This window comes from Natrix helvetica (assembly GCF_964273705.1).
Source record: "Natrix helvetica genome assembly, chromosome: 2".
Classification (NCBI taxonomy): Eukaryota; Metazoa; Chordata; class Lepidosauria; order Squamata; family Natricidae; genus Natrix; species Natrix helvetica.
This window is the reverse complement of record NC_138552.1, coordinates 75,970,747-75,994,891: the sequence shown is the minus strand read 5'-3', so window position 1 is coordinate 75,994,891 and position 24,145 is coordinate 75,970,747. Positions and strand designations below refer to the sequence as shown.

At 40.2% G+C, this 24,145-nt stretch overlaps 1 protein-coding gene across 4 annotated transcripts in view; it reads left to right on the top strand.

The window, feature by feature from the left end:
* Positions 1–24,145, top strand: part of GLIS3 (GLIS family zinc finger 3) — a 179,909-nt gene that overhangs the window by 49,283 nt on the left and 106,481 nt on the right. For all 4 annotated transcript variants that reach the window (XM_081941133.1, XM_081941130.1, XM_081941132.1 and 1 more), the window contains 2 exons: positions 12,721–12,925; positions 14,429–15,539. In XM_081941133.1, the coding sequence (XP_081797259.1) occupies positions 12,721–12,925; positions 14,429–15,539 (1,316 nt within the window). The remainder of the gene's footprint in view (positions 1–12,720; positions 12,926–14,428; positions 15,540–24,145) is intronic.

Sequence of the window (24,145 nt, the reverse complement as noted above, 5' to 3'; positions counted from 1 at the left end):
GGGGGCTGCCCACTGGCGCTTGATTGACTCCAGGAAGGCCTTGGGGGTTGGCACTGTGTCGATCTCAATGGCCTTCTCATCAAAGATGGTCTCTGCCGAGAACCCCTGAAGCTGAGGTGAAGCTTCTGCTGCTCTGTTTCCAAGCTTGGCAGCTGCCTTGGCCTTGAACAGAAGCGATTTGTACAATGAAGGCTGGAACAACCCAGTGAAGGCCGGCTTAGGAGGCGGCATACCTTAGTCCTCGGAGAGTTTATCCTCCCTGACTTCCCCCTCCTCGCAATCCAAGTCACTGTCCTCCTGCGATGAGACTGAGGAGCTGGAGATGTCATCTTCCTGGTCTACCAGGCCTTCTGGTGCCCTGGGGGATGGCACCACTTGGGGCTGCGCTTGTGGCTGCTGAAAGTCCGCTGTCACGCATTGCTGAAAGGCCCACATCATTAGGTCCTGGAAGTTGGGGACTCCTGATGGGAGTTGTTGGCTGGGCGCCATGCCCACCTGTGCAGGAGAGGAACCCAGCGTTGGAAGTCCCATGGGCAGGGCTGGGCCCAGGGAGGCTGTACGTGGAGGGGACTGCCACCCCTGAGCGAGACCCCAAAGACCTGATGTGTCTATTGGGATCCTAGCTTGCAGTGGGGGTTCCTCCCCTGTGGCTCCACTTGAGGGGGGGCTCCAGGGGCCTTCCCCTTCTGTCCTAGGCCTGGGGTGGATTTGTGCCCACTTGCCTTCTTGTAGAACTGCTCCAGCCTCTTGTGCCTTCTTGTCTCGTACTTGGAGGCTTTGGCAGGCTTGTGACCACCCTCTACCAGCTCTGCCCTGGAGGAAAGGTGTCTTCTCTTCTCCTTAGCCTTTCCTCCCCACCCCCTGGGCAGCACTAGGGGTGGTCACTAACCCTGGCTGCTCCTCAGCGCTTCTGGTGGGGCTGCTGTCCATCGCTGCAGGTGCTGGGCTCCTGCCGGCTTCCTCCTGGTTGCTGGGCGCCGCCATCTTGGAACACGTGGTCCCTGCCGGCTTCAAAATGGTGCCCGTGCCAGCAGTGGAAAGGGTGTGCTTTTAAAAACTTTTTTCCTTTAGCAGCTTGTGCTCCTAGGAGCTGCCGTGCGACTCACACGCTGGTCTCCTTGCTCCCCTCTGCCTCTCTCTGGCACTGGGAGGACTAGGCTCTGCCCATGGCTCCCTCCGATGAGGTGAACCACATGGATGATGGCACGGGCGCTCTGCGGCATTAGGGAAGCCGTGGTTCACTGCTCAACCTGGTGGGGAGCAGCGGAGCGCTCTGGTGCCTGGCAGAGACCCTAGTGGCGAGGCTCACCTCCTGAGCGGGAATCCAGCGCCGTCCTCACCTGCCGGTGATCCGTGGCTCGCGCTCCAGCGCCTCTGATTCCTTCGCAGCAGGGCTTGCCATTGGAGGGCTTGTGCCCTCTGTTTGTTGCTTGCCCGGCAGAATTAGATCCCTGAGTGATCCTTGTCTCATTCAGATGCCTGCCACTCTGGGAGCTTTCCAGCTCAATTGTGGCTGCTTTGCTGCTTTTTCCTGCTTTTTCCAACTTTCTTCAAATTTGTTCTTGGAGCTCCAGGGTGGCAAACCGTCCAGTTGAGGACTGAGTCGATAACTGGGTGGTGCCTGGTGGGCCAGGGGCGTGTCCCAAGAGCTTATCTGACTCAGTCCAATCAGCTGGAGGATAAGGTCAACCCATCCTGGATATTCCTCTCCCCTCACTATGGAGAATGTACCCTTCAATCCTGACATTCATTTCATGAATTTCATTCCACTAGGCTGCAATAATGCCCACTAAAAATATTTGGCTTTCTGCATTAAATCTTCTGTTTCTTCCCTGTATACTCTGTCCCTACAGAAAGACACTAAACATTATGAAGTGCATGTACATGTTTCCAGTATGTACATCTTTCCAGTAGGGTTTTTTGGGCAGGGGGATTTTCTGCATTATTTTCTATGCTCTCTTTTTCTCTCCCTCACAAAATTTCCTTTAAGACTCCTTTAAAAGATTTGCAACATGCGTTCCCAACATGCTTTTTAGAGTTTTTGTGAAGTCTTTCATCTTGTGGGGAGTAATTTATCTTGGAAATGTGGCCCATTAAATGTTTCTGTTGGCACTTCTGCAAAGCATGATTGCAGTGTCATTTGTTCCAATGTGGATCAGTACAAAGGGATACTTATCAATGCAAACCTGCCTTTCACATTCCAAGCATGTGCCTTATCCAGAACACTGTGCATTTGCAAAAAAGTTAATTATTTGGCCTAAAGTAAGATTACCTAAGCCTATAGTTTTGTACTTTTTAAAAATTTAACTTTTAATATCACTTAGATTAATGAGGGTGTCTTTTAAGCATGGATATTATTTTCTTTATCTTCTTATACACATTTATTACCTGAATACAAACATTGGTTTTTTTTAACATGCAAGGTTTCCCCTCCTCCTTTTTGTTTTTACCTACATGTTTTATTAGGCATTCCGGTTTCAATCCTTTGACTTTTTGCCTACGTATTTCATTAGGCAATCTCGTTTTAGTCCTTAGAAACCTTATTGTTTTCATATGTCTCAACTCAGCAACTAAATTGCATTTCCATAGAAGGTGGTGATCTCATTTCTGTCTGCTTTGAACCAGCCAAGTTAATTACCTGCACAGAATTGTTTGCACTGGTCAGCGCTGGGTAATTTCTTACTCTAGTTCCACTTGAAGAGAGACATTGTTCTTCATGCTCCTTTGTCAGTTTCTTACAGGCACTGCTGAAAAGTATATGGTTGATTACCTCATGGCATTGAACTGCAAGAAGTCTGTCTAGTTTGCTGAGAATGTTTTGGAAGGAATAATGCTAAGAAGTTACCTTGAGAATCTCTATACCACTTTTCAGGGAGGAAATTAATTCTATAAACTTTGCTTCTTTCAAATTAAATAAATGATCCATCAGATTTAAGTTTTTTATGTATGAGAGAGGAAAATTGGTGATTTGTAGAATGATTACAGTATCTTTATTGTATCAGTATTAATTATCCTTACTGGTTATCATAGACATTTGACCTATTAACATTTTTTTTGGCTTCTGTTCTTGTACCTGTGAACTACCTCGGATTCTAAGGGATCCTTTTATATTATACGTATCTGAAAACTAAAAAAAGAAATACCTGATAGATTTTGATACTTTATTAGACCACTCTAGACTATTATTTTGAATAAATACAATGGATTATTTCTTCTATTGCAGTCTTAACTATGTGCATTAATTCTGTCACTTCTTTTTCTATCTCAGTCCAGAATTATAATTCTAAAAGACACTTGTATATTATTGTCTATGCAGGTCAAAACCAAGTCAAGCTTTTGCAAACCTTGTATTCAGAAATTTTACTTATGGGACCCAATAAGGAAGGTTTTCATTATGATTCAATGCAGACAAAAGGATATTTGGTATCTCTGAGGTTATTATTTTTAAATAGGTCTAAAATATAATGTAATTTAAATAGGTATAAAAATAAAACACATAAAACCTATGTATTTCATCACAGCATGGGATCCAAGTCTTATCAGCAGAGTGATTTATAAATATCGACCTAGATGTCTCTGTCAAAAGACTTGTGGCATGTACTATTCCTCGTTCTTAGCCTTCTGTAGGAGAAATAAGCAATCCCAATATTTGTACATAGGGAACAATTTTGCAACAGTGGCTCTGCAAAACAAACAAATCCTTGTTTAGTGACCACAATTGGGGTAAGCAGTAACTAAGTGAAACTATGACTGTGCTTATGATATTACTTCAGCTTTGCTTTACCCACTTGCAAAGATTGTAAATACAATAATTGGCCATAAAGTTCGTTTTTCATCCCTGTCATGACTGCAAATAGTCACTAAATAAAGCAGCTGTTAACTGAGGACTGCCTCTAATTTTTTTTCATGAATACTTAGATATGGATTGAAATTGTGGGATTATACTACTTATTGGGTTATTCAGTGAGTAAGAAGATAACTCGGTATACCCTATTGCCGTGATGGCGAACCTATGGCACGTGTGCCACAAGTGGCACACGGAGCCATTTGTCAGGGCACGCGAGGCGAGTTCACCTTTTTAAAAGCTATTTTTCACCTTCCCCAGGCTCCAGAGGCTTTATTAGGAGCCTGGGGAGGGCGAAAAGAGCCTCCCCCGCCCCCCCCCGGAGGCTTCAGGGACTGTCCCTGAAGCCTTCGGAACGCTTAAAACCACCCTCCGAGCAAACTGGAAGTCACTTCCGGTTTGCTCAGAGGGTGGTTTTAAGCACTCCAAAGGCTTCAGTGAAGCCTCTGGACAGTCCCTGAAGCCTCCGGAGGGCCTCCGGGGGGTCGGGGGAGACTCTTTTCGCCCTCCCCAGGCTCCTATAAAGCCCCTGGAGCATGGGGAGGGCAAAAAAATGTGAAAATGGGGGGGGTCGCGCGTTTTGTGCGCATGCGCGCTGGGGGGTCGCACATTGCATTATGGGTGTGGCACACCCGCACTCGACCCCCCTGCGCTCCCCCCATTTGTGGCACGCGAGCCAAAAAAGGTTCGCCATCACTGCCCTATTGTTTGATTGGATATGAGAATTCACATGATTAATATTATTTAAGGTGTTTTATTTATTACCCCTTGTCTGAAGCAATTTACCATTTAAAAGAAGAAGGAAATACTATTGAATTAATTCAAAAAGTTAATACAATTAACTTAATACACAATTGCAATTATAATTAAAGTAGCATATCTTTACTTTTTAAATTATAACCCTCTCTGAGTACATTTAAAAAAAATGCAAAGTCATTAAATGCTGGAGAGAATTAAAATAATCTGACACCTAATGTTAAAAAGCAGTATAATTTTTCAACAACCAATTTCACACTCCATTCTTACATGGAAAAAAGAAGCACACAGAATGGTGGAAGTTTTTCTAGACATTCTAGATATGTTTAGGCTGCTCAAGACCTTGGAGGACAAGATAGGGTTGCAGTGATGCTTCGTGAAGAAGCAAAGCCAAAATGTTCTTTCATCTGGAGAGGTGTCAATCTCGATTGCGCCACGTGATGTTTTTTGCCTTTGCGGAGCTGGGTGGGCGTGGCCTGCTTGTGATGCATTTGTGTCTGCACTGTGAAGCAGTGTATGTCTAAGTGCTATTGCTATAAACAGACTGGCCGCTCTTAATGCAAATAGTTGCTTATATAGAATTTCTGCAGAATTATTCTTTAACATGCTATGTGTCTTGAAGTCCTCCTCTTTGCCATTACTTCGCTCTTGACAGTTTCTGTTCTAGTTGCAGCAGCTGCAGAGCATGGGAATGAATAAAGCAAACTATCTGCCATAGTTGTAATACAGCCATGAGCCACATATCTATAGCTGTTTATACACTTTAGTTGATTCCCCTTTACTACATTCACTCAAGTAATATAGAGGTAAACAACGAACAGAGCCATATTGTGTGATGGGCAGTTCATATGCTGCTGGCTGAACATAAGCTGTGAATCTGCACTTTGAGGCAGATTTCGCCACCAATTTTCAGTAACACACCCAAAGATGCAAAACAAGTGTTACCAGCCTTTGAGTGGCATAGCATTTTAGGTTTAGGTTTAGGTTTATTTGGATTTATGTGCCGCTCTTCTCCAAAAGGACTCAGGGCGGCGTACAACATTAAAAAAACACATCACAAAAGTTAAAAAAAGATATTTGTGTACTGAGCTGAAAAAAAGCATTAAAATGGACAAAAAATGTGAGTCCTGCCTTCATGTGTAGATTGTGTCATCAGCCATCTCCTTTATAGCCCTTGGAAGGATGCATTTTTTCAAAAAAATAAGAGTGTGTCTGCTTGAAGAATTTTCTACCCCCACTATAGGCAAATGGAAGGGTCGGAAATATCATCAGCCAAATACACTATAAATGAATCTTAAGGTTTGTTTCATATAATATCTATTTTAATGACCGAGGAAAAGCCACTCAGACATCATTAAGTCTCTGTGTGTATTTCTGACCCCCATCTACTACAACTGCTTTGTTCATTAGATCCTCTATTGAAGCAGGATTACTGGGTTCTGACTCAGTGCCCAAATCCACCCAATTTCTTTCCACCCTTGCCTTTTTAATTCTTCCCTTAATATCCTTTCTTCCCTATTCATCTACCTGACCCACCACAAGGGGGAGATACTGGTCCCCCTTCTTAGGAGAGACATCTAGTGGGACCAAGAAGAAGGAACATCATCTTATGGAACATCCTCCTCCATGGAGATAAGATGGCCTCCCACTATGACACTCTTTTGCAAGGCCTGAAGAGCTAGTTTTGCCAATGGACCTGGGAACCAGAATGAAGCAGAGCCCATCAATACAATAGCAGAGTTGGAAGGGACCTTGGAGGTCTTCTAGTCCAACCCCTTGCCTAGGCAGGAAACCCTATACCGTTTCAGACAAATGGCTATCCAGCATCTTCTTAAAGATTCCAGTGTTGGGGCATTCACAACTTCTGGAGGCAAGGTGTTCCACTGATTAATTGTTCTAACTGTCAGGAAGTTTCTCCTCAGTTCTAAGTTGCTTCTCTCCTTGATTAGTTTCTACCCATTGCTTCTTGTTCTACCCTCAGGTGCCTTGGAGAATAGTTTGACTCCCTCTTCTTTGTGGCAACCCCTGAGATATTGGAACACTGCTATCATCTCTCTCCTAAGTCTTTCTTTCTATTAAACTAGACATACCCAGTTCCTGCAACCGTTCTTCATATGTTTTAGTCTCTAGTCCCCTAATCATCAAGTGGCTTATTTGATTGGTTGTTGTTGCCAAGGGGGGTGGGTGAGTAGGAGTTCATTGCTTTTTATTTTTGCATTGGATTTTTATCTATGTAAGTTACCTGCAGTCACCGAGAATGACTTGGCTAACCTTATAAATTTTCTTAATTAAATAAATCCTCTGGATCACTATTCTTCACCTAGGCACAAAACCTCTTCTTAGCTTCCCTAGTAGAAATTGCCTCAATTTCCCAGGAAGCACATCTCTGAAGCACATCTTTGAAACTTTTGTAGATTGGCCATGTCTAATATTGAGTCTCACCATCCAGTTTAGTGTTCCTAACTCTACAGATTTCCCGATTCAGACTTACTTCTAAATTGTGTTTCTGTGTTCTTTAAAAAAAAGCTTATTTATGGGATAGAATCTTCAGTCCTATGACTCCTTATCTGCAGGAGGTACAGTACAGAGCCAGGTTTTTTGTTTCTATTACTAGGCAAAAAAAATTGTCTGGCTTTCCCTGATTGGTACCACTGGGAACTTATTTTTGAAGCTCTTGGTTGCACATGAGGGGGCACAGGACATTCCCATTCCATTCCAAAGATAGCTGTGGAATGAAGTAACCTTGCCTTGCAATGTAATGCCTTTACAATAGCCATTCCATTTGGTATCCCTGTAACTAATTAATCAAGGAAACAAAAGCATAGTTAAACAGCGCATATTAAGTGTAATGTGTAGCTTGGTTCTCAGAACCAGCTATAGTTAATAGTATTATTATGCTTTTATTTATGCACTGACTTACTAATATAGTTGTCAAAAATGGTATCAGTACAGTTTGTAATTAAAATAAATAGTTCTCAGGAAAATATATCCCTAAAGTCAAATAAGACAAAAGTCAATGAACAGAATAATGTTACCCTGAAATAGCAACCATAGCGTTATAGTAATTCTATTGAATCTAATCAAGCATTTTTATTACTTAAAACTTAAATATATCTATTTTCCATGTGCCAATCGCAATGAACTTCAATTTTTAGGATCATGAGTAGTGTTTTGTAGAATTATAGTGAATACTAAAAATTCATGACTGGAACAGTGGGAAAAAATGTGACATTTATAAAGAACTTTAAAATCTTGAGTGTAATACTTGGCTCTTTTTTTTAACTAATACTAAATCTCTTGATAATCAAAACTTCCCCACCATAAATGAATAGCACACTTTATGGCTAAATTCATAACCGGATGTGAGAAAGATATTCGAATATCAAAGATTTACTCACAATAGCAAAAGTTAAATAGATTTGCAACAAAACCTTTCTGTAAGATGTAAAAATATTTTGAGGGGGAACAAAATGTAATGAATGTCTTAAATTAAAGCAATAAATACAACAAAAATCTCCATAAAAGTCACATTCTTTGAAAATCACATTGGGGAATTTAGTTGCATGTCAGAGATGACGGAGGCTTAGCTATTAACTAAGTAAAGAGGAGAAACAGCAAAATAGGCAGGCAGAAGAATGAGGAACTGGACAGATTAACATTTCTATAAAGTATTTTGATGTTTGCACATGTTAATTATTAATGCTTAATTATTGATAAAGGGAATTTTGATTTATATGGGGAAATATAAAATCGAAACTCATGAACCTTATTTTCAGCTGCTTCATTTGCAAAGTCTTATAATATTTTCTTGTTGACATCATAAAGGTGGCATCTAAACAGTTCTGACATGGCTGAAGTAACAGTATTATCTTTTTTAAAAATCGGAATGGTAGAGAAGTATTATAATCTACTGTAGCTATGGACCTAATTACACCATGCCAGGAAGTTAATCCTTTTATTTCAGGCTGAATAAAGATGCAGCAGTTCTACACCAAGACAAATCCACAATGACATTTTTTCACATTTCCTTACATGAATGAAAACTACAACATGAAATGAAATGGAGTCTTAGAGAGTGTTATCCATTCTTCTGGAATAAGGCAGATGGTGTTAGAGCGGGGCTGTCAAACTCACGGCCCGTGGGCCAGATATGTCATGTGCTGGCCATGCCCACACCCGATTTAATGAAGGGGGGGAAGTAACGATAGATTACATGATGCTGCCGTGACGATGCATGTTTGACACCCCTGTGTTAGAGAAATTCAGGTTCCAGAATGATGTGTTGTGATGTGAAGTTTGGGAGTGGGGAAGTTCTGTGCTTTCCCTGGAATAATAACACAGATCAAAATAACTGATGGCTGCCATCTCTACAATAAGATGCCATAAGACAGCGATGGCGAACCTTTTTTGGCTCACGTGCCACAAGTGGGGGGAGCGCAGGGGGGTCGTGTGCGGGCATTCCGCACCCATAATGCAACACGCAACACCCCCAGTGCGCATGCGCGCACAATGCGCGACACCCCCATTTTTACATGCTTTTTTCGCCCTCCCCAGGCTCCAGGGGCTTTATAGGAGCCTGGGGAGGGTGAAAAGAGCCTCCCCCGCACCCCCGAGGCCCTCGGGAGGCTTCAGGGACTGTCCGGAGGCTTCCCTGACGCCTTCGGAGCGCTTAAAACCACACTCCGAGCAAACCGGAAGTCACTTCCGGTTTGCTCGGAGTGTGGTTTTAAGCGCTCCGAAGGCGTCAGGAAAGCCTCCGGACGGTCCCTGAAGCCTCCGGGGGGGGGGGGCTCTTTTCGCCCTCCCCAGGCTCCTATAAAGCCTCTGGAGCCTGGGGAAGGTGAAAAATAGCTTTTAAAAAGGTAAATTCAGCTGGCCAGTGTGCGCATGCGCGCTGGTCAGCTGACAGGGCAGCGCCTCGCGTGCCCTGACAAATGGCTCCGCGTGACACTTGTGGCACGCGTGCCATTGGTTCGCCATCACTGCCATAAGATAATTCAGTTTTCTGATGCCAGGTGTTATGACTGTCACCCATTTAAATGGTTTTAAAAACAGCATTATGGTCATCACTAATTTCTCACCGTCTGTAGAATCAAATGGGGCATGTTTTAAATATGGCTTGATAGGAAAGCGGCCACAAAGAGAAATTGCTCTTTATGTTCTTTCCCTCTGTTCCAGGAAAGTGTTATATTTCTTTGCTACAACAGGGAGCACCTCCAGCATACAAAATATTATTTTCTAGACTGATGTGATTTCTTCTCTTTCAGGGTTAATTTTTACATATTTCTCATGAATAAGTAAAAATGAAAAGATACTATGTTGCTTAGAGCTCAGCCTCTCTAGCATTTAGGGAAGTTTCAAAGAGTACTGGATCAAATCATTCCATCAACATTCCAGGCATTTTTGTGTATATGTATGCATACTTTTCTTAAATCAAGTCTACAAACTGAATTAATTTGATAATTGGACTAGGAAATTCAAATTGAATGGATTTTTTGGATTGAATTCCAAATTCAGATTGGATCTTGCTTAATTTAAATGACTAGTAACAAAATTATATATGATACATTTTATAAGGTATCAGAATGGATTTCTAGCTATGAAGTTTGTAGCATAAATTATAATTAAAAAAAAACTTTTTCTTGTTACTTAACGTTTTCATATTCAAAGGCATCAACTGAACTAGTCTTTGAATTTAATTAATATTGAAACTAGGAAGATACATTCATCTGCAGTTGAGGATATCAGATTAATCAAGTAACATAGGGTGAACTATAATATATGGACAACATTATTTTTTATTCTTCTATTTATTTAATTTTGTTGTAGTTTTAAAGAAAAAAGAACAGGAATAATAGTTACTAGTTTCTTTTGTGAAAGTATGAGAGTTGTCTCTATCTGGTCATACTTTATATGCCACACACATATCCAACTTTGTCTAATTAAGCAGGATTGGATCCATACTTATAATGAAAGACAACCAAGAATGACAGGGCAGTGGGACAGACTGGTAAATTGGCATGTCTAAATATAAGAAGGCAGTGGAAAACTATTATGATAATTTTGTTGCAAAAATACACAGAAATGACAATGAATTCACCAGGAGTAACAGGAAACAAGGGGATTGCCATATTCCCTACCATATCCTTAAAAGCGGTGTAGTATGGAAACTTCCTCTAGAACAGTGTTTCTCAAACTTGGCGACTTTAAGTCCTGTGGACTTCAACTCCCAGAATTCCCCAGCCAGCTATGCTGGCTGGGGGATTCTGGGAGTTGAAGTCCATAGGACTTAAAGTCGCCAAGTTTGAGAAACACTGCTCTAGAATATAACTGTCAGCCCCACCAAACCATAAAAAGGCTAAAAGTACTTTTACTAATATTGACTGCAGTAATATACTCTTGCAAATTTGACTGTGCTTTACTCTCCTTTCCTCTGGAAAGCACAGGATGTAAATCAGGGAAGTGTCAGCCCGAGTTACTTGCCCATACTTCTTGTTTTGGACTTAACTGGTGTTTTTTCCCTTATCATTTTGGTAATGGATTTGGCTTATTTCTATCAACGCCATCTTTCTTGCTCTCTGCAGTAACTAAAGGTTTTGGGTAATAAAAAGAAAAGGGGAAAGGGATTCTTGTGTTTTCAACATGAAAGCCAAATTCTTGTTAGACGGATGTATAGTGTAAATTTATCACCGTGTTACTACCAATAATACATATAGATAGACACCTTTTTTCCTCTATAAAGGGAGTATTGAAAAAGGTCAATTGGTATCAATGTGGTATTTCAGAACTGCAATTTGTGGTTAAAGTTGTACTTAAAAATAGTTCCTTGTTTTCCACTATGAATTAACTGGCAAAATATATATATAGTCTATATTCCCTGAAGAAATCAAGGGAATTGTCTTGTTATATATTTTTGGTTGAAAAATAGAATTTGAAAACTATTAGTTTTTGTACTCCATTTGCATTTGTACTTTGTAAATTGATCCATTCAGGTTCCACAAATTACCCGAAGTACCTCTGATTTGCTAATTCTAATGATTATCTATAAGTTGGCAATATGACACAATTCTTAATTGTGTTTGTTTGTTGTACTTTAGCTAAAAATTAGTTTTGAAAATTGAAATGCCCAGCAACATTGTTTAAAAATACATGATCTCATTTGAGGAAATCCAGATTTGGCTGTAATGAAGAACGCCTGTTGTGAAATAATCTAGAATTGATTTGGGCCTGTAGATTCTGAGGAAATGGGACAGGTTTCTCTACCACCACCCTGCCCTATCTGGCTAGTGAAAGGGGCAGTTGTAAATATGTTCTAAGTAAACCATTTTTGCTTTCAAATTTCCACCTAAGAGGTGATATGATCCTTTCTGAAAAAAATCCACATCTTATCTCAACTATCTTGGGTAATTATCAACTTACTCCTGTTGAGATGGTAGCAGTTCCAAAGAACCCTGGAGGAAATGGATTATCTAGATCTTGGCAGTCAGGATGCAGGCCTGAGACTGAAGCTACATTGGTTGCTCTTGTTAGAGACCTTTAGTGAACCAGGGTAGGAAAGGTATACAATCAAGGGTTCTGCTTGATCTCTCTGTTGCCTTCAATACCATAGGACAGGGTGGACCTCTAGGCTAGCTGTGAGGGTTGAAAGAGGAAGGCACTGCCTTGTAGTGGAGCTATTTTTCCCCCAAGTGGCTAATTGCAGTGAGGGAGGGGGAAGAAGTTATATGGATGAGCACTGTGGACTGCATTGCCACAAGACTAAGCCACGTGAAGTTCCTGGATGAGATCATCCATTGGCCTGTGGAGGAAAATACTTAGATCTGTACCTGCTGTATCAAGCACTGATATGTTCACTATGTGAACTGGAGCAAATCTAGTGCAAAACAAAATAGGTTGCCACCCCACATTTCTTTTCATTCAAATGAATTATATAATGCGATCTCCTTACTAACGTAATTAATGAACTGCAGCTTTATTTATTTATTCATTTGTTTTTCAAATTTTTGAATAGCCCATGCCCTTCAGAGAGTTTCATGGATGCGAGGAAAACATACTAAAGATTAATTAACCGAGTCGTTTAAAAAATGATATAATAGTTTATCTGACTTCTTCATTTTTAGGAGCATTTGTCTGCGGATCTCAGTGCAAGTCCCTTGGAAAAAACAGCTGCAACAATTTGATAATCACCAGCAGCCCAATGGTGGTTCAAAGACTGGGACCTCTATCTGCTTCGACTGAGCAGGTCTCGACAGCATGCAGCCAAATCAGTCCTAGTTTACAGAGGGCTATGAATGTGTCAAATCCAGATATACCATCCGATACAAGGTCTTGTGTTCTGTTTTTATTTTCTTCAATAATATAGCAAGGCTTATCGTATCATATCTGCACCATCAGAAGAGTGTTTTATGTCACTCAGTTTGGAATTATCTTTCCTGGTGCATACCCCTTAACATTGCATTGCAATCGAGAATCAATGTGACCATCGTATTCTCATCCTTACAGCATTTTGAATTTAACACCAATAATTAGTTTTGTACATGCCAGTGATTCCTCTGAGTTTACTTCCATGATATTAGAATTATGGGCTACAGTAATGTTGGTAAGCTTTAAATAAATGAAAGAAAAATGTTAAATAAATCTGAGCAAATGTACATGGGGATAACTAATTGTTAAATTTCTAGTAAATAAATGTAGTAAGCTGATTGATTGATTAATTACATGTTATACACAGAGCAGCAATGTCTAATCTCTTATGGTAAAGATCTGTGGTTGATGTAGATGGTCTGTGTAATGAATGATTCTGTAACCAAATTTGGCAGAATCTTTGTTTACTTTTTTCATATTTATACAATACAATAGTAGAGTTGGAAGGGACCTTGGAGGTCTTCTAGTCCAACCCCCTGCCTAGGCAGTAAACCCTTTTTTTTAATGGAGAAAGTACCATATTTTTCGGAGTATAAGGTTTTGAAGAGGCAAATTAAAAAAAAAAGGTTTTTGCACTCTGCAAACCTCCCAAAAACGTTTTTGTGAAAACGGGCCTGGTTTTTTTTTCTCCAAAAAATGGGCATGAATAGCCTTTAGGAGGCTTGTAGAGTGCTCCTTGGGGGTGCACCCCCAAAAAACGAGCAAAAAATGGCCCGTTTTTCATCAAAAAAAGGGCATGCATAGCCTTTAGGAGGCTTATAGAGTGCTCCTGGGGGGTGGGGGTGGGGCAAAATTGAGCAAAAAATGGCCCGTTTTTCGCTCATTTCTGCCCTCTCCAGCCACCCAGGAGCCCTCTGAAAGCCTCCTAAAGGCTATGCACGGCCATTTTGGTGAAGGGGGCGGTTTCGGGAGGCAAAAATGCTGTATTCAGTGTATAAGATGCACCCAGATTTTCATCCTCTTTTTTGAGAGAAAAACGTGCATCTTATATTCCATAAAATATGGTATATGATACTGCTACTGCTTTTGATGATTATGACATTGGAAATGTCATTGCTAAGCGAGACATTTGTTAAGTGAATTTTGTCCCACTCTATGATGTTTTCTTGCCACATTGGTAAGTGAATCACTGCAGTTGTTTAGTTAGTAACATGGTTGTTAAATCATCTTTATTTCCCATTGACTTTGTTTGTCAGAAAATTTGAAAAGGTGGTCACACAATCCCAGGACACTGCAACCATCATAAATATTAGCTGGTTGCCAAGCATCTGAATTTTGATCACGTTCTAACTTAAGAGTGGTCACTAAATTAATTGTTCCAAGTCAAAGGCTGCCAGTAATTACCAAGCTCTAGGATTCAATTGCTAAGATTATATTGTTTTTTCTTTCCTGATCTTTACACAGATCCCTCCTATCACGAGAATCTTTGGCATCCACATCCTTGAGCCTTTCTGAAAGCCAGTCAATACAGAGTGTCAAACAAGAGTGGTTTCATGGCTATAGAATTTATCCTTCTCTTCCCTCCAACTCGGGCTCACAAAACAGCAGTCAATTCAGTGATGTCACAAATGCTACATCTGGGATATCCATGTCCAACAACTTTTCTACTTCCTTGCCATCGTACTTGCTCAGCATGGAAAACAACCATCCCCCTTATTCTAGCCCTCATCATTCCTCAGCCAGATCTCATTCTGCGAAAAAGAGAGCACTATCTCTGTCCCCTTTGTCTGATGGCATTGGGATTGACTTCAATACGATCATCCGTACCTCCCCTACTTCCCTAGTTGCGTATATAAATGGTTCAAGAACATCTCCATGCAACATCTCTCCTCAACCTGAAGTTTATGGGCATTTCTTAGGAATAAAGGGAAGCTGCATTCCCCAGACTTGTTCTATACCAAATCCTCAAAAAAGGCTTCTTATGGCTAATTGCAACGGTACCCCTCCAGACTACAGTGAAAATGGAAACAGCGAATACCAGCACATGCAACAGTTGGAACAAAGCAATCTACAGCCGTTGATCTCAAATAATATGATGGTTCAACAAGGTACATGTCTAGTAGAGAGCCAGCCTATGGGCCTTGGCAAGGGTGGACAGGGGGATATTTTTTCTGGAAATGCAAATAGCGTTCCCTGTGCTTCACTGGCTCCCCCCATGCTTCCTCCTCCCCCTGGTCCACCGCCTCCCTATCACGCACATCAGCATGCACTCATCAACCATCCCCGTCCACTTTCCTTGCCTGCATCTATCCAGAAGTATTTTTTAGATGATGACAGTGAACTCGATGATTTCAGTGGCAAGCACTGCTGTCGTTGGATAGACTGCAGTGCTACCTACAATCAGCAAGAAGAACTGGTGCGACATATAGAAAAAATTCACATTGACCAGAGGAAAGGGGAAGATTTCACTTGTTTCTGGGCCGGGTGCCCTCGAAGATACAAACCATTTAACGCCCGTTACAAATTGCTTATCCATATGAGAGTGCATTCGGGGGAGAAGCCAAACAAATGTACGGTAAGTTTAAGATGATATTTATCACACTCAAAAGATCCACGAATCTACTTTTTCAATGCTACGCTGGTGTTTCCTTACGAAAACATCTCAATAAAAAGGAAAATGGGATTTGTTTATATTAATTCAGGAAAATGAGTAAACAAATAGAAATGTGAAGTGTATGGATGCGGAGAAACATGTTTTAAACTGAGCTACTAGAGCACAGTGAAGCAAATCATTCATCTTCTGTTTTGGGGTGCTTCAAAATTTGTTTCAGTTTAAAAAGTTGTTGGGTGAAATAGGTGAATTAGGAAAAAGAATGGTCTGATCTTTGGAGGGTGGGGTCAACAGTAGTATGTGTTGGGTTCTGGCTGGCACTACTCGTGTGCGGGTGTGCTTGATGCGCACATGTGCATAACTGAAAAACAAGATGGTGCCAACGGTGCCGACTGGGGAACCAGTTTGCAGGCGTGGTAGGCCTGGGTCATTGCCAGTTCCAGCGACCCAGGCCACCAAACCACTATCAGTTCAGCTGAATTGGTCCGAACTGGTAGGAACCCAAAACACACACACACAAAAAAACCCCTTGTTCCCCTAAAACAGGGGTGTCCACACTTTTTGCAAGGAGGGCCAGATTTGGTGAGGTGAAAATGTGTGGGGCCGATCATTCAGCCTGACATTCTTTGAACCCTTAACATTAAATGCAAATTAACTACCGTATTTTTCGGAGTATAAGACGTACCAAGATTTTGAAGAGGCAAATTAAAAAAAAAGTTTTTGCAGTCTTCCCAAAACGGCCCATTTTTCGTGAAAAAGGGCCTTTTTTTTAAAAGGGCATGAATAGCCCTTAAGAGGCTTCTAGAGTGCTCCTGGGGGCTGGGGGGGGGGGGGAAAGTTGAGCAAAAAACGGCCCGTTTTTTGCTCATTTATGCCCTCCACAGCCCCCAGGAGCACTCTGAAAACCTCCTAAAGGCTATGCACAGCCATTTTGGTGAAGGTGCCAGAGTTTTGGGAGGCAGAAAATGCTGTATTCAGTGTATAAGATGCACCCAGATTTTTATCCTCTTTTTTGAGGGGAAAAAGATGCATCTTTATACTCCGAAAATTACGGTATTTTATGAAAGACTAAACAAATAACTCGGTGGGGAGAAGAGGCTGCGGGCTGCTTGCAATTTGAAAAAGGGCCGCATTTGGCCCCCGGGCCGCACTTCGGACATGCCTGCCCTAAAATAAAGCCAAATCAGTTACTTCTGCCTACACAGATAGACGTTTCTGTGAAGTCGTAGGATTGCATACCATGGTTAGCCATTTCTGATATAGAGTTTTGACTATATGTAAGCTCTTTTCAGATTTTCTAAATAAATGGGAGGTGAGTGGAGGAAAACCTTTTTTCCTAAGTATATGGTGAACTATATTTCTGGGTGATCTAAAGTGCAGCAATGAACCAGTTATTAAATATATTGTTAGTTTTTTAAAAACTTGCTTTCAAGCACTAAAGTTCCTTGGATTGTTTTTTAACATTTTAACTGCCTGCCTAGAAAGAAATTTCTGATCGAAGTAGCTCACAATGTAAAAATAAAACTTAGTACTATATAAAATAAAATACTTTTTAAATTGCGTTGGATATTTGGTCAGGATATTGTGGTCTAGCATAGGAGGTGTAGGAGGTGAGAAGGAGGTTTTCTAGATATATTTGAAGATTCCTAGTCACATTTTCTTAAACACCCTCTTTATATTTTAATGTAAGAAAATATTCTTCAAATATTTACTTTCTATCAATACATTTTTAAAACGGATTATTTTTGAAGTGTTGCGGCTGTTTACTTTTATACATTACCATAATCAACTGTTTTCCAGTGCTTTACAAAGTCTAAATACCATTTTAACTTCATAATATTACTGAGGATATTAAATGATAACTTACAGTTCTGAGATAATATAAATGGAATTAATGATAAAATTAAATACCACAAGATGTCCCAAGATAGTATGGCTGATTCAGTTGTATATATTTAGAAGTACTGAACAAAGCAAGTGGTTTTATTGAATTATTGCGCTTATCATTTGCTATAAAATTAGTTTTCAAAATTAGTTATTGCACAATCAGCCTGCTTCAGGGAAGGATTTGGATAGGATGGTAAAAAATGTGAAAAACTACCATGTATAATAATATTGTGTTTTTTCCTTCACTTCCAAGAAAGAGGAAGAGAAAGGATAGTTGCACAAATCTTTTTGATCAATAGGTGCATGCTCTTTATAAGATTGCCTCACACGTAAACAATAATAACCTACTTTATTTAAATAACAGAAATATATAAATAAATTAAACTCCATAGCTCTTTTTTTTTGCTAATGGAAGATCTTACTTTCTTGTTCTTTTGAGTTTTTGGACTTTTCCTTGCTGCATAATATATTGGCTCTCCCTTCTCCTGTTTACTGATTAGAATTACATTGGCTGGAACTACTCATATTTACTTATTGCAAGAAGGGAAGCTAAGGGCCAAGAGAATCCAGTAAAAAATGAGAAAAACGAACCCTTCTCTAACATTGTTTTAAAATTCAATGGCACAATTCTGCAATTCAAAACCTCTCTGTACCTTATTTTTGTTCTTGTGCAAATGTTGTATTTAGTACTTTTATTACATTTAAGTAAGTCATTGTGCAAACAATTTCATAATCAATTATGACTTCATTATCCTAGGTGTGGATTAAAGTACGGGTAGTCCTTGGCTTATGTCCATTCATTCAAAATTACAGTTGCACTGAGAAATACGGACATACACCTGGTCCCAAAGTACCAGATGTTACCAGACTCCCATGCTCACGTGATTGTAAGCCAGTGCTTGGGTGCCCAACCAGCTTGCAAATACGATGTTGCAGTGAGCCTCAGTCACTTGATTGGCATTTGTGACCTGCTATGGTAGCTTCCCATGCAAAGTCAACAAGAAAGCTGGTCAGGGAAGGTCACAGGTTGCTTCATAAGTACCTCGTACCCACAGTATCCCCTCACACCTATGTTGGCTTCATGAGTCTCCTCAGACTTAGCATGGCCTCTGCTGGTCCTCCCAAGACTTCCCTCAGCATCTCAAGACCCACCCATGACCTCTCCTGACCCTCCCCCTGATCCACAGAGAGTCTCTGCCAGTCTCCCACAGCCTTCCCAGACTCATGTACAGCTTCTTCCAGCCCTTCTCAGCAGCCTTAATGCTCCTTACCTGGGCCTTTTCCTGCGTTCCCATGGTAATTGTCATTAAACAATGTGATTACATGGCATACTGTATGACTTCATTGCTTAATGACAGCAATCCTGGTCCCAATTCTTGTTGCTTAGTTTAACCTGAGGATTAGTTCTAGTAATAGATTTATACGACTGCCACCATTAAAGGAGTGACTAATAGCAGAGCATGTTGTACACTGTAACAGCAATGTGTTTAAAATAAATGCTTGGATAAATAGATTTTCAGAATAAATATGTATAACTTTTAGCATACTTTAAAAGATTGAAATATTTACCAATAGCTATCATTTGTCAGCGTTTTTCCATTTTTGAGATGAAGAACGAGTGAGACTTCTGCAGGGTCTAATCTGAACATCTAATGATGTTCAGATTGAAGAGCAAGTGCAGATATAGTTCATAATGATTTATTATTTATTTATTATCTCTGTTGTTTCTCTTACTTTCTCTCAGACATGCCAGAGGACTGGTCTGCATGCAGACTGTCCCTTGCCAATTGATAGTTAAGGATTAAAAGGTATACACAAAGTTGAATAATATGCAGATTTGTTAGAGAATAATCTAAATTATGAAATTGCCCAACACTGGAAGAATCTAGATAATATAACGACCAATTAAGACATCTTAAATGGCTACATTAGAAAACAACCACCATAATGTTAAAATAATGAAATGTCAGAGGCAGGAACTACAGGTCTGTCAAAGTTGGATGGATTTTGTAATTTATGTCAATAGCAATTGACTATAATGAAATATTTTATATAAATAATGAATTTGCATATGTACAGTAACATTCTCTTTACAGACTTTAGATTTTTCTGAGCTTGCTGTATATTTTTTCTTTATGTCTACTATATACAATTGCTTTCTTTTTCTGACGAGAAATAGATGTGATGCATCTTATACTATGAAGGAAATGTGTGGTTTGCCCCTTAATGCTCCCTTAAAAACATTTTCCCCAGTTTCCTTTGTTGTTGTATTGTGGCTTTCTTTTCTTCCTAAAATTATGATTTTAATTATTCAATCAGTTTAAAATTATACATCTTTTTGTGCATAGTATAAAAACCACTTTTTTTCTATAAGCTTTCAATGGACAAATCTATTTTGTACAGGAAATATTATTTTTATCTAATCTGTCCTTCCTTTTGTGGGACCAATATGATAATAATTCTCTTGTCTACTATTTTCCTGATTGCATTGAAGAATGTGCTAAGAACAAACCCCTAAGCAAACAAACTTATCTGAACCAACAATGAAATATCATTTAATGCTAATTAGGATTCATGACATAATGGAAGGACAAAGCTGCTTTTCTTTTGTGAACGCATGAAAGGCTTGTCTAGTGCAATACATTATCTGTCTCCTGCCACCCTCTAATACTTTGGGCCATTCATATGCCCAAGTTTTAGTCCTGTGAACTCCAAGTTCTGCTCTGGTAGCTCTGTTACATGCTGGTGCTTGTTTTATATGTGCATTTGAGAACATTCTGTTACTGCAGCCCAAGTTGTTCATTTTATTTATAACTATCTTGAAAAAGAATACAGATTGTATAGATCAGTATAGATTTAGCTCAAAGCCTGACGATACCTCCTCTGTATCTCATGGAGCATGGAACTCCAGTATAATGAAATTCACAAAAGACTTTGCTGAAATTAATGGGCATAAATAATATTTGCATAAATAAGCAAAAGTGTTTGTTACTTTTTAAAAAATGAATAATTTCCAGATACCATGATCTATTGCACACAATAAAGGCAAGGCAGGCTTTTTTTCGATGACACTAAAATGTGTAGTACATTTAATTCTAAAGTAGGATTGTTTAAATTTCAATAGAAAAAGACAAAAAAGAATAGGGTTGCTGCAAACATCCTGTTGCAAACATCCAAACATCCTTTAGACCAGTCATGGCAAACCTTTTTTGGCTGCCGTGCCAAAAGTAGGGGGAGCACAGGGGAGTTGTGCGCCGAGGTGCCACATCCATAATGCTATGCATGCGATCCCCCCTCAGCACGCGCCCATGCGTGCGATCAGCGACACTCCTCCTTTTGCTGTGGTTTTTTCATTTTCCCCAGGCTCCAGAGGCTTTCTAGGAACTTGGGGAGGACGAAAGCAGCCTCCCCGGACACCCTCCAGAGACTTCAGGAGCTTCCCTGAAGCCCCGGAGGGTGGAAAACGGACCTATGGGGAACCCAGAAGTTCGGGAATGGTGACTTCTGGTTTGTCTGTAGAGCTGATTTTCGACCTCCGGAGCCTTCAGGAGGCTTCCCTGAAGGTTCTGGAGGGCGAAAAATGTCCCTACGGACAAACTAGAAGTCACTTCGAGTTTGCTCCTAGGGCTGGTTTTTTCCTCCGGAGGCTTCAGGGAAGCCTCCTGAAGGCCCCGGAGGTCGAAAATCGGCCTTACAGAAAAACCGGAAGTCACCATTCCCAAACTTCCGGGTTCCCCATAGAGCTGATTTTTGACCTTTGGAGGCTTCAGGGGACTTCAGGAGGCTTCCCTGAAGGCTCTGGAAGGCAAAAATTGCCCCTATGAGCAAACCGGAAGTGGCTTCCGGTTTGTCCTTAGGGCTGTTTTTAACCTGGAGCCTTCTGGGAAGCCTCTTGAAGGCTCCAGAGGGCGAAAAACAGTCCTATGAACAAACTGGAGGTCCGTTTCCATTTGCGGTTTGCCCGTAGGACCGGTTTTTCCTGCTTTGGAAGCTTCCCAGAAGCAAAAAATGGCCTCAAAAGAAGGCCGAAGCCAGCTAGCCAGCAGGCGCATGCGTGCTGGCCAGCTGACAGGGCAATGCCTCGCGTGCCCTGACAAATGGCTCTGCATGCCACCTGTGGCATGTGTGCCATAGGTTCGCCATCATGGCCTTAGACAGTAGCAAAGCATTTTCTGTATCTCTCTGCTGCCATCTAGTGGTCTTAGGAATTTTTTCAGCCCAGATATAGTAATTCTAAAAAAGAAGTAACTTGTTAGGCATTTTGCTGTTTCAGGGACACATCAAGGAGAATATCACAGGTCTGGAACCTATGGAATAATTAGAGAACAAAAAGGAATGACCAGGATCCAGTGGAGATAGTATAGATTAAGTAACTTTGCTTTTATTAAGTAAAGATTAAGTCAAAATACAAAAGGACACAGTACAGAAAATGAGCAAACGTTAGGGAAAAGAGATTCAGGACAACAGAAATAATAAACTTCAGAGGAACAAGTACTGTCCAAGCACAACATATTCATAACATGACAGAACTGCAGCATGCATTTATCTTTCCAATTTTTCAGTTGTAATTATTGTGATTCAGTTTTGCATACTGTCTTTAATTCCGTCACATTCAAAATGAATGAATTCCGAACTTTGATTTCATCCTCTACTGCTTACATAGATATTCTGTTCAGAATATCTACATTATTGTTATCAATAAAATAATTTTCTCTTGATTTAATTCTTAGTTAGGTCTTACTTGAGGGGCTGATAGTATATCTATGTTTCCCATAGTTGATGAGAATACAGATAATCCTCAATTTACAACAGTTAATTTAGCAACCGCTCAAAGTTACAAGAGCACTGAAAAAGTGACATGATTGTTTTTCACACTTACAACCTTTGTAGCTTCCCCATGATCATGTGATCAAAATTCTGATGCTTGGCAACTGACTCCTACTTATCACCATTGCTGTGTCCCAAGGTTACGTGATCATCTTTTGCAACCTTTTCACAAGCAAAATCAATGGAGAAGCCAGATTGACTTAACAACTGTCGTAAGAAAGGTCATAAAATGGGGCAAAACTCACTTAACTAATGTCTCACTTAACAACAGAAATTTTGAGTCAATTGTGTATATGACTGGTCACTTAAAGGCTGTTTAAGTTATGATAGACCCCCCCAAAAACTACTTACGATCCTGTTTCAATGTTACAGGCACTGCAGTGCTCCTGTAATTATTTGCCATTGTGACCAACTGAAGGTACCCCCCTGCCTCCCCCCCCCCATCTCATCCCGCCAGGATCCTGCAAGCCTTTGGCCTACTACCCACATGCCTGTCACCCATTACACACTTATTTTTTGAACATCTGGACCTCATGTTATGGAAGGAGGTCAGGTCATGTGTTCCTGGATCATGTTGCTGCCTCCTGCATTTTCAGCACACCTGAAATTCTGCAATTACAATTTACATGTATTTTTAAAAAAAAAAACAGTTAGTTGACACAAGTTGGATCAAACTGGCTGGATAGAATCTTTGCCTAATTAGACTTTTCAAATTGTCAGTTTCACGAGCATCTTCGGGTGCTGGTACCAGAAGATGCATACTTTCAGCATGTTTCCCAAATAGCTTTGGATCTTGTCCAGACAGCTGTTCAAGATTTGCCACCAGAGTAATAAGATGTTGTTATGTATTATTTCTTTAATATTTTTGTCCATAGTAGAGAAAAAATAATAGAAGGCCTTTTTTGAGTCTCTGCAGTACTGCTGCTCCTACTTATGCCAAAGTCAATAACATTATTTGCATTACTTGCTTTCATTGAACGGTGGGTAAATAGCCATCACATTGGTTATAAGAATGCCTAAATCAGCCCGTTTATTTTAAGGGTGATTAATTACTTTTTAAAATCACATGGCAATTTTAGCTACGCAAACAGTTTAAGCTATCCATTAAAAAAGAAGGTATTGTGATTGCTCCAGTAGAGCTGAATGTATAACAAAGACATGCCAGTGATTTTAAATAATGGAATTCATAGTAATTGTTATAGCTGTGGCTATTGTGTGCCAAGCAGCTAATTACAATGATTGACTAAAGGAATGTGTCCAGCAGGACAATAGATGCACAATACTGGATATTGTTATTACACCTGATATAAGGGTAATATTCAGGTTGGAACAAGGACCCATTTCTTGCTTTCTTGCTGAATTATCACTACCAATGAGGCCACTTGCATATACTGTATATTTACATTTAAAGGCAGGGTTAAAATTATCTTACTCTTCCTACCAGAAAAAGCAATTAGAGTAACCAGAGATTAATATCTGGATGAGAATTAGCCTGGCTTCTCAGTGGGTGAAGTTAAGGCTGCCAAAATGTCTAAAGGGGCTTCTTTCATTTCTTCCTTTCAGAAGTTTCTTCGACATGCTTCATTTTTCTCTTCTGTTGTGCTGTTTCTGCTGTTGTGAAGGAAAGGAATGTGTGTTTGTGGTGCAATTCTGTGGATGAGAGTAGTTTGTGCCTCATAAGGAATGATGACTGATGGATACTGATGGATAATTTTATTTTATAAATGAAGTTCCTTATTTCAGTTATTAATTCACTTAATATGAATGTATTTTTATTCTATTGTTTCTTTATATAACAGTAGCTCTAGATACACGCACACCTACACATACTTATATATTTGATTTTTATTCTATTT